This window comes from Musca vetustissima, unplaced genomic scaffold (assembly GCF_032173495.1).
Source record: "Musca vetustissima isolate MV318-11 ecotype Yass unplaced genomic scaffold, APGP_CSIRO_Mvet_v1 utg896, whole genome shotgun sequence".
In the NCBI taxonomy this organism is placed as follows: domain Eukaryota; kingdom Metazoa; phylum Arthropoda; class Insecta; order Diptera; family Muscidae; genus Musca; species Musca vetustissima.
Window position 1 is genome coordinate 92,142 of NW_026887934.1, and position 11,036 is coordinate 103,177.

General features: G+C 34.9%; 2 protein-coding genes across 2 annotated transcripts; one reads left to right on the forward strand and one right to left on the reverse strand.

Annotated features, from left to right (window-relative positions):
* The first annotated feature begins 4,051 nt into the window (after positions 1 to 4,051).
* On the forward strand, positions 4,052 to 6,667 carry LOC133335753 (myb protein). Its single transcript, XM_061544050.1, has 2 exons — positions 4,052 to 5,590; positions 5,983 to 6,667. The coding sequence occupies exons 1-2, from the start codon at positions 4,396 to 4,398 to the stop codon at positions 6,654 to 6,656; spliced, it is 1,869 nt and encodes a 622-aa protein (XP_061400034.1). The 5' UTR covers positions 4,052 to 4,395; the 3' UTR covers positions 6,657 to 6,667.
* A 594-nt stretch (positions 6,668 to 7,261) lies between these two features.
* On the reverse strand, positions 7,262 to 9,647 carry LOC133335754 (glycosylphosphatidylinositol anchor attachment 1 protein). Its single transcript, XM_061544051.1, has 5 exons — positions 9,454 to 9,647; positions 9,041 to 9,391; positions 8,779 to 8,982; positions 7,601 to 8,682; positions 7,262 to 7,402 (listed from the first exon to the last, which is right to left on the reverse strand). Exons 1-5 carry the CDS (start codon positions 9,629 to 9,631, stop codon positions 7,262 to 7,264), a joined length of 1,956 nt encoding a protein of 651 aa, XP_061400035.1. The 5' UTR covers positions 9,632 to 9,647.
* Between the last annotated feature and the right edge of the window lie 1,389 nt (positions 9,648 to 11,036).

Sequence of the window (11,036 nt, forward strand, 5' to 3'; positions counted from 1 at the left end):
ATGAACTAGGATTATTGACTTCGCTCTAAAATTAACAAAATGGCGGACCTTTGAAAAAATATTTTTGAAAAATCGCCAAATTTTGACCAAAAACCAAGTTAAAAAATAAGGAAGATCTACATCGATTGGCTTTATCCTAGTTCATACGATAGCTATACACTCACAGAGAAACGTGTAAAAATTTGAAATCGATTGGGTTATTAGTTTTTGAGTTATCGTGCCCGCCATTCGCAAAAGAGAAAAACGCGTTCAAAGTTTGAGAAGCCCTTTAGCCGTCACTTGATGCTGACACAATAAATTGGCTATTTTTCAAGAGTTCTGGAGATTTTCACTTGAAATTTTGCAGAGACATTCTTGAATTAGTGTAGAATCGAATTTAATCAGAAAAAATTTTGACCCCGAGAATGGGGGGGGGGTCCCCTTAAAAGAAAACTAGTCTCATATCTAACATCTCGTAATGAGAATTGACACCAATGTTTGCTAAGTAGGAATCTAGGTGTGGACTTCAATTTCACTGTGCATATCTGAACTGAAGCTATGCGTAGTATTACTGACTTATTGCCTTCGATATTTACCAGTCTCCACTGACGGGCAACACAAATTTGTCTAAAACTAATTTAGGCCAAAGACACTTGAAACCTAAAACCTATATGTCGATATGTTAATTTCAGATCGAAATGTTTATATGCTGGGGTTATAAAAATGAAAAAAGACTGCAAAATACAAGGTCACTTCAAGTACTTTTACGAATTTTGTATTAATTTCTGTCACCAAAGCCACGTATACGTCCCCTGGATAAATACTTTAAACTTTACCGTACAAAATGTAGTAGCATTAAGTCCTTTTTCATAAGTTTATTGCATTATAGAAATTAGGACTTATTTATCCTACTTGATATAAGTTACTTATTACTTACTTACACGCAAACAGCGATTTCTATCCACACCGCCAGCGATCTCTATGCCACATTTCAAAACTCTGGATCTATTTGTTGATTCCAAGTGTACTAAGTTTTGTACTATTCAGAAATTTCATACAAAGTTTATGATTGTAACTCTGATCCCCATACCAAATTTCAAGATTATTGCACTAATTTTAATACTCTATCATACACTTGTACAATACATTTCCACAATCACCTCTTTATACCTACCCTACAAAATACCTATATTATGCTCCTTTCATTTACCAAATTGAATTTAGTACTATTTATAACTTTTCGTACACTTTTTGAAATAATGTCCTGAAAAAATCCTTATCCCAATAGCACCTAAACAGCAACCACTTCCATTCTAATATGTTAGCTCTATTTTTAGTAGTATTAAATCGTACACTTAAGCACTAATTTTCACAACCACCTCCAACAAAAATGGTACTAAATTTAGTAACATAGTGTCGAGGTGGAACAAAAATGTGTACAGTATTTTTCGGTTAATTGACCCTACGGTTAATTGGTTTCCACGCTTAATTGAACTACATGAAGGGCAAACAATATTTCATAGGAAAATGCATGCATTCTCGGATAATTAAACCCTGTTAATTGATTTTCCCGCTTAATTGGTTCAAAATTCATGTCATCAAAAATAAATTTCCTTTTACTTTTCACCGGTTAATTGCATAATAATAATTGACAAATAATCTGTCATTTTTTACATACATATTTGACATAATTTAATGTTTATTGCTAAGGAAAAACATCGAGAGAGCGTAATTTGTATTTGACATTGGATTTTTTTAAATCATTAGTAGTTCCAATTATACGTGATTACTGTAATTGGTTCCTCGGTTAATTGAACAAAAAAATTGTGCAAATTTTGATGTGCAATTAACCGAAAAATACTGTATTAAATTTAAAATTTTTCAAAATTGAGACAATTTGTGGTAGAAGTACCAGGAAAAGAGTTACCTTGTAGACCGCATCTTCGGATGTAGTTTCGCTTCATATGAAATTTACAAATTCTAAAGATGTTGGCTTTTGTGCGGGAGATAAGTTTCGGGATCTGAGTTTCGTACAAAAATTACGATGTGTAACATTTTGAAGCAACCACATGATATTGGATTTTCTATGGTTTGCAGAGATCTTCAGAAATACACAGGTTTTATTATTCGATTTATATATAAATTAAAAAAATCAATAAAATGTTTTAATCATTCGTGTATATTTTTTCATTTTTTTTTATAATTTGTTTTGAGTAGACAGTAACAAGAAATATTTCAATACGAACAGAGTTACCAAAAGGATGGTTGAATAGCATGGTTTGTCACTATACTAATTGTTTTGACTTTGGTGGCAACGTTGCAAAATAGGGGGCAAAATTTACTGTACACACATTATTTGTCTTAAAAATACTGTGTTGTCACATTATTCTACCGACAGATGTCTCTCCGTCGGTTTGATTGGAGGTCGATAAGAGTTGTATTTTTCTGTACTTAGTTCATACATAAAATATCAACATGAGAATCAAAGATGAAAAGGAAAATTTGGTCTGAAATTGCATTTGTGAGTATTTATTTTATGATTTAAATATATCAAAAAACTGTTTCGTCATCTGAATATATTACAAAGTTATATATTTTAGTTGTTTTAAGATTTTATATTGATTTGAACATTAAAATCGATAATAATTAATGACGAAAGTATTCTGGTAGTTTCGTCTTCATGGTGGATATCGTTACAAGATAAATGTATATAATAAGTTCGGGAACTGAGACTTGAAATAATTATCTTTGACCAACAACTGGCTACAAACCAGCAGATGTTTGTTCATGCATTATTGTTTTTACTCCGCAAACATTGGCCAGGTACAACATTTTAAAAAAGAGAGTTTCTTTAAACTCTAAAATTAAAAAAATAATTTTTTTACTAAATCAATATTTAAAAAAAATAAATAAATATTTTCAGCAGGTAGCAAGGAGAATATAGAGGAGGACACAATAGTAAAATAAAATATTTTTAAATTTTCACCGAAATAGCTGTTATTTTCTAGCAGAGGTATTCTCATTTTCCGTATGAGTTAATTAACTAAACCCATCTACTACGCACTTAATTTGCCCATCCAACATATCTGACAACACTACTATTTCGTGCAACCCTGCACTATCTTTAATTGCCGGTTATTGGTAGTCGGTACCAGAGAACAAAATGTCCATCACAAAACACGGTTATTTTGAGGAGACGTCTTTTTTTGTTGCGTACTTTATTTTGTAAAAAACGGGAAATTGTACATAAAAAATTGTTAGAAATTATAGTTTAACTAAAAGCTGGAGCTACCATTTCAATGTGGAATATCAAATTTATATGAAAATCGTGAAAATAAGTGGAGAAAAATTTGAACAGAAATTTTTGTTGATTACAACAATAAAGGCAACGGAGGAAAAGCGTGCTGCTTTTAGCAGCTGCTTTGTTGCGCACACACACACACGCTCATATATTCTTCACCAATAGATGTACGCACATACACACGAACTCGTCTCACACCCTTGTGTATACAAAATAGACGCTATGAAATTAAAGTGAAGTGGGAATTGAAACCGAAAAAAGAAACACAACATCAAAATAAATAAATCAAACAGAACGCCAAACAACACAACGTAATTGGAATTTGAAATTTTCAAAAAACATTTCTTCAAAAGCTTCGGTTTCGGGTTAATTTCGAAACAGTGTTTGCTCAACAACAACAACGAAGACTACGTCAATACGGACGACAGCCGCTGCTGGTGGTGATGTTATTATTCTATTCGTAAGAAGAGGAAGCATTGGGATAACACCAGTTGTTGTTGCTTTTTGACTGGCTGGCTAGCTGTTCTACTGTGTTGTTGTTGTGTTTCGTTGTTCGTCGATATCATTTTGACGACATCTTCAACATCATTAAATTCTTTGTGTGTCCCAACAAACGATACTCAACGAAAGCCTCTATTTTAGGGGAGGTTGTTACGCATGCGATTAATGGCCGAAAATGGAAACTTGAACAACAACATTATTAACAATTACAACAACAACCATACTAATTTAAGAAACATCAATAACACAGTGGTGACGGGACCGCCGCTTCATAGAGGAGAACTAAGGTCAAATAACATTGAGGCCACAACAATAACACCGACAGCAACTATTCTGGATCAAGGCCGCAGTGAAAGAGATGCTACACATTTCCGCTTGCGGGACGGGGCCACTGAAGCATCAGAACTTATAACTTGTCTCAGCTGTGGGGAGTGTTTCAAGGGAACATCCTTGTTGCAGGTCTTCGAACACTACTCGGAGCGGGTTCATATTCGGAATTTTTCCAACTGCCTTTATTGTCAGGGCAAGGTGTACTCGTACTATCACAACCAAGGCCAAAGAGTCAAATATTACCACAATTGTCTGCGCTGGAAGAGAGGTGAAGATCATTAGTCATGGAATACGAATATTACGATGTGATTCGTAGTGGCGGCAGCGACGCCGATGTTGTATCAATTGCTGAGCAAAGGGATAGCATAAGTGCCGAATCGGCTGAATCTGAGTATTCAGATAATGGCGGTGGATTCGAGGATGATGGAAGCAGTATTAGTTCGCGCAATGCCAATGGCAGTTCAGGAGGCTTTGGCAAACGTTGGTCCAAATCCGAGGATACATTATTGAAAACGCTAGTCGAACAGCATGGAGATAGATGGGATCTAATTGCACCACATTTCAAAGATCGCACAGAACCTCAGGTACAACAAAGATGGGCCAAGGTTCTAAACCCAGAGTTAATTAAAGGCCCTTGGACAAAAGAAGAAGATGATAAGGTGGTCGAGTTGGTGAGACGTTTTGGTCCCAAAAAGTGGACATTAATTGCCCGTTATCTGAATGGACGCATTGGCAAGCAATGTCGTGAACGTTGGCACAACCATTTGAATCCTAACATAAAGAAAACAGCATGGACTGAGGAGGAAGATCGTATAATCTATCAAGCCCATTTACAGTGGGGTAATCAATGGGCTAAAATCGCCCGATTACTTCCGGGACGTACCGACAATGCCATTAAAAATCATTGGAATTCAACGATGCGCAGAAAATACTATGACAATGAACGTAAATCAAATCGCCAATGTACCGATTTGAAAAGTTCTCGTTCTCATCTGAGAACGCTGATAAAGTCTGGTGCTCCAATAACATTAAATCCTGGTTTGGCTTTGTCGGCTCAAATTCTGCAAAGAGCACAACAAGACAGCAATAATGCTGCTGCTACAGCGGCCGCTGCAGCTGCTGCACAAACTGACACAGTTCAGCAGACGGTCGTAAACCAAGCGGTGGTTAATTCACGTCCAACACCGAATATCTTGAAAAGAGGTAAAAATCAACAACAACATCTTCATCAACAACAACAACGTTTCCAACAAACCAATGTTGGTGGCAATGTTGAGGTTAAATTACCGGATTCACCGGTAATGACACCGATCAAACCACTGCCATTCTCACCAAGTCAATTTCTTAATTCTCCATGCCTTTCTACATTTGAAGATATGAATTTACGGGCCAGTACTCCAGTCCACAAGAGTAACAATAGGGTTAATGCCGACACCAAAAAAGAATTGGAAAATTCTTCGATTGAAACGCCGCATAAGAGTAAGTATATATTATCGTACAGTAAAGGAAATTATGTTTGGAAGTAGATTTCTTACTTTTTCGGCATGCTATTCTATGATTTATGATAATTACTAATCAGATGCTACATTTATTCATTGTGGGAGTTTTTCGAATTAAGTATTTTTTATTAAATATTCTCACTTTGAAGATTTCTTAATTTTACAAATATGGTAAACAAATTGTGGATTGCAAGACCTGCTACCTGAGTAACCAAAAAATTTTCTAAAAAAATATGAATTTTGTGACTTAAATATTTCATATCTCCTAAGGTATAAATTTTAGAATTATGTGATTAATTTCTAAGTAAACATTTGGTGAAATTTTCGTTTCATAGATAAACATAATAACAATCATCTTCATTTTTATTTTAGGCTTCATGGGACCTCGTACACCAACACCCTTCAAAAATGCACTGGCTGCTTTGGGTAAAAAACGTCGCGGTGAACGTTACATTCCCCCAAGTCCATCTAGTTTGGTTGAAGATTTAGCCGAAATCATACACGACGAACAGCTGAATGAGACAAATCAGTCCAGCAAAACATCCGCGGCCGTGAAGAAGGAAAACATTCCGATAACAAAGGCATATGGTGGTGGTAATGGCACAAATTCACAACTACCACCTCCAACTAAAAAGGCCCGAAAATCCCTAATCACCAGCTGGGGTGAAAATATAATGCCAAGCAATTGTTACAGTGATGTTAAACTAGAACGGAAACCATTACCCTATGAAACCGAAACGCCTAGTAAATTTTTAATATCTAGTGATTCAATAGCTTTCTCACCGTCTAGCATTATGAAGGACACGCTGTGCAGTGAGTCGGATTTGCTACTGGACGATCCACGAGACGATGAGGCTAAGAAAGAAAATAAGCCGCAGCCGGACACTGTGGCACGTCATCGCAATCACCATTACTTGGATCCCAAATGGGAAAAATTGGCTTGTGGCCAGACAAAGGATCAACAATATATGGTACAGCAGGCTCATGCATGCTTAAAGAATCTCGCCTTAATGCCACGTTCGCTGAACTTTGAGAAACAAAAATAATCAGCACACAATTCAGAAAATGGGGAAGAACATTTGGAAATTTTTGTAGAATTAAAATTGTAATATTATTATCGCTATGATGAATGAATGCCCTTATCAAAATATTTGGTATTTCTAGTTTTTAAGCCCAAAGAGTTTATTTTTATTTTTTTAATTTTGTATTGCATAATTCTTTTTGAACACAATTTCGTTGGAATGAAATGAATGGAAATTTGTATCGTATACTTTTTAGTTTAAGCAGAAAAAAATTCCAATACTATTAATTTGTTTCCCTACTTTGGTATTTCTTTTCCTAAATTTTGTTACTATTATTAGATGGTTATTAGTGAGAATAATAACTGCTCCTAAACTTAACTTTTAAGCAAAACAAACAAAACATTTTAACCTGAGTATCCTCTCTCTATATATATAGCTATATATATGCATATAAATATTGAATAAAAATAAAATTGCTGCATTGTATATTTTTTACTCTAAATAAATCATATATTTGTATTATAAAATTAAAAAAAACACACAAACAAAAACATATACATACACAATATATATATATTAAAAAACGGAATATTTTGAATGACTCATTTTTATTTCTATGATTCTATTATCTATTGGACCTTTTTGGAATTAATAATACCTTTCGTTGTTGTAGATTGCGGTGTTGCATTTCTTATGACCACAGCCCATAGACAGCACCAAAGAGGCAGTAATACTGTCGTTACAATACTGCTCAACCAATTGTTGTAAATCTAAAATAAAAAAGTGGAAATAAATTAAGGAAATATTTTCACAAAATTTAGCTAATTGTGGAAAGGTGTAGCAACAAATTGACCTTTAAGTTTATTCTAAATATAGAAGGCTTATGTAGATTCATAAGGAAACTTGTTTTAATTTCCAATATATTTATAGTCGTTTTTGGTCTAAATGCACGCACATGATTTACTTACCAAATTGTCGGTTAACGAAAATGTGATTGCATCCATTGTAACGGTCACGGCACGGAGGACGGCTTCTTTGATTGTCAATTCGGGAAATTGAAATACGGTCAGGACAAATACCAAACCATAAATGAAAACAATTGGATTTAATAGGAAAGTATAAACAGTTAAAAACGATTTTCGAAAGCCCTTCTTCAATTCTGGACTTATACCAAGAGCCAAGGGGACACAGATTAAGGCCACCAAAAATGCCAAAGAAAAATTAAGTAAACCCACTACAACCAAAGTTGTACCCAGTCCCACTAAGGAACCCAAATGAAGCCAATTCAAGGCCTTTTCTGGTAATTTATAAACAAATGGCAGCATAAAAGCCAGACATGACCATACAACCATGGACACAGTTACGCTTTGGGCAGTACTAAAACCGTGATTGGAAATAAAATTAACCAAATATTCCAAAGGCAGCATATGTTGACATAGGAAACCAATTAAGCATGCATAAAGAATGAACAATACTGCTGGTACAATATTCAGCTCTGTCGACTCATTGGTCTCATCACTTTCAGTTTCTTCATCTTTTAGATCGCCACTAGCGATTAACCACAACAGGAATGATTTGATAAATAGCGGTGCAATCAGTAAACCTAAACATGGCATATAATCACCAATGGAAACGAAGCGATCATTTTGTACGAGTATGTAAAAGAAATAACTCTGATGGAAACGTTCCAAAAGATTGTTCAGGCTGCGTGATATGCCTTCGATAGTTTTGAGCAAGGGTAGGCCGCCATTATAACGATTATTGTTAGATGTTTGACGTTTAACGGCTTCCAGTGTTAGTGATTCTATACGATGACGATGAAAGAATCCATGGTTACCATTTGGTACGCCGGTTGAAAGGCTAAATATCATTGATAGCATATTTTTAATATTATTCTCAACCGAATTTTGATATTGGCGTCGTTTTTTCTGCGGAGTCTGTTTGTAGCCGGATATAATACCCTCTCGGGATGTGATCCTTTGTACCAAATTAAACATATCCAAATTGGGTAATTGACCATTGAGGCCTTCGATTTTGACATCAACATAATCTGAAAAAAAACAAATATAAATATTGAGTTATCTCCTAATTTTTAAGCTGAGAGAGATGTATTCCATTGGATGGCTGCAACAAATTAGTTACATACCAATATCCAAATCCTGGACTTCTATATTCAGTGCAGCCTGCAAAGAACCAGCCCGAGCAGGCAAATAACCATAATCTAAATACGACTTCTGACGAGTTGACTCATCCATTTCTGTATTGAAATAGGCTTCAATAAAGGCATGCATGCCAAGTTGCTCTTGTTCAGTAACCAGGAAAATTATATCTTTGGCCCAGTAGTTCTTTTCTGTAAATGAACAAACAAGTTTTAGTTAGGCCAATCTATTTGTAGTTCTCCTTCTTACTTCTTGCGAAATCAGCAAATGCCAATAAAACCGGAACACTAGCAACAATATCTGCATGTGGTGATGATGGAGATCGATATGGTGCCGAAAACACTATACCCTCCGTTGAACTGGTGCGAGGAGCTCTCAATATACCATAAACATTTTTACCCTGGAACTCTTTGCCTCCATCAAAGGGATATCGCAGTGTGTAGTTGTGTACATACGTTTCCAAGCCAATTTGTCTCATTTTAGCTGCAATCCAGGCATGTGGCGTTGTTGCCCTATGATTTTCTCGTTCCCTGCCCAATTCTTCAATGAGATGTTGTGCCCAACGACTGGAATCTTGTTTGATTTCAGGATAAACCAAACCTATAAATAGAATACATGTTAGTGATGTCAAAGCACGCAGAGGGAGATATCCATAAATTTACCTGGCGAAAGGGCATTCTCCGAAAGATAAGTTCCATGATTAAAGTCCTTGTGGCCCAAACAACCAAACCACACAATACTCGCCACGTACAACAGCCAACATACTTTGGAATGATGTTTATTGAGGATTTTTCCAAATTTATTGCGTGGAGTCAATGAAGGATCTGATAGGAGCCCCATTTCCACCGAATCACCAACAAAAAAGTTTACAAAGGCAGGGCAGTTGTTTCCTACCGATTGAAATATGCCGGTGTTGCAGTGTTGTATGATTTGTTAGTAAATCGCAACACACAGTAATAGCGATGGCGTTTGGCGTCTGGCATTGTGTCTACGAGAGTGAGAGGAGTTGATATCCAAGTATTCAAGTTGTAGAGACAATAGAGAGTATTGCATTATAGTTATGTAAATATTTTATAAATTTACGGAACTTAATGTAGAATGGAGAAGGAATTGTGTTATCGTATTATTAGTAACGGTTAACCGACAGGTAACCATCGAATAATCACATTTATACCAAACTGCAAACTACAACACTAGTCGGATTGTTGTTGTCGATATGCAACCCTGCAATGAATTGAAAAGTCATTTATAACTGTATTTTTTATTGAAAGAAGCCATTAATTTATACAATTTTCGACTTTTATAATAAATCATTTAACGATTTGTGACTTCGTGTGAGAGATGTTTTAGATTTACAATATTCTATATAAAATGTGACGTGTTTTTTTGAAACAATGGATAATGTTGAACGAACATGAAATGGGGTTTTTGGTAATGCATCGGGAAGTGTCCTAATAAATATATTTCACCGGAAATGAAATGTATGTTTTAATTGTCCTCGCGTTCAAAGAGTTTTAGTTTGCCGAATGTGGAAAAAATTGAAACCTTATGGCAAGATAATATATTCTTCTTTGTCATTCAGCACCTTTGTTAATTGTGGCAGGATTTGTGGAATTCATCTTTTGAGTAAGTATTGAAATGCATGCCGACTTATTTTATTTATTTATATTTTATTTTATAAGATTTGAACTCTTATTGCTCTATCAATTGTAGATAATCGAATTTGGAACAATAATATTCGTCCAATTTCAATTTAATTTTCCAATTTTGAAGGCGAAATCGGAATCATTGGTAAGACAGGGTTTTTATTTATAATTTTATAAATGGATTTACTCTCACTGAAAACTGACCCTCAATGCCATTTGGTATTGTAGTTTTCATACTATAGGTGTGTCTGGTTACTTCTCCAGTAACATTTATTCAGTAAGTTCTAGTTCAGAAAGTAAGCCTTTTTTACTCTCTTTTGCGATAATACTGAGAAAAGTAAACAGACAACATTTAGTAAGATTTAGCAAATAAACAGCTGATTCAAGAAAATATTTGATTTGCGCCAAAATAAACAAACAAAGGACAAACACAATTATTTGTATTGCATATAATATTAAAAATAAAAGGAACAATAAAAGAAAAATTGATTTGGTATGTTCCCCGGGAACATTTAAGCTTCCTGCATCAATACATTGCCCTCTATCTTTAACTTGCCTAAAAATATATAAGGAGTTAGTTTCTAATTTAATGAAACTTT

Coding starts and splice junctions, on each gene's coding strand:
- LOC133335753 (XM_061544050.1), top strand. CDS start 4,396: ATGGAATACGAATATTACGATGTGATTCGTAGTGGCGGCAGCGACGCC. Junction 5,591..5,982: donor GATTGAAACGCCGCATAAGA/GTAAGTATATAT, acceptor TTTTTATTTTAG/GCTTCATGGGACCTCGTACA.
- LOC133335754 (XM_061544051.1), bottom strand. CDS start 9,631: ATGGGGCTCCTATCAGATCCTTCATTGACTCCACGCAATAAATTTGGA. Junction 9,392..9,453: donor GGAGAATGCCCTTTCGCCAG/GTAAATTTATGG, acceptor TTCTATTTATAG/GTTTGGTTTATCCTGAAATC. Junction 8,683..8,778: donor AGTCCAGGATTTGGATATTG/GTATGTAACTAA, acceptor GTTTTTTTTCAG/ATTATGTTGATGTCAAAATC.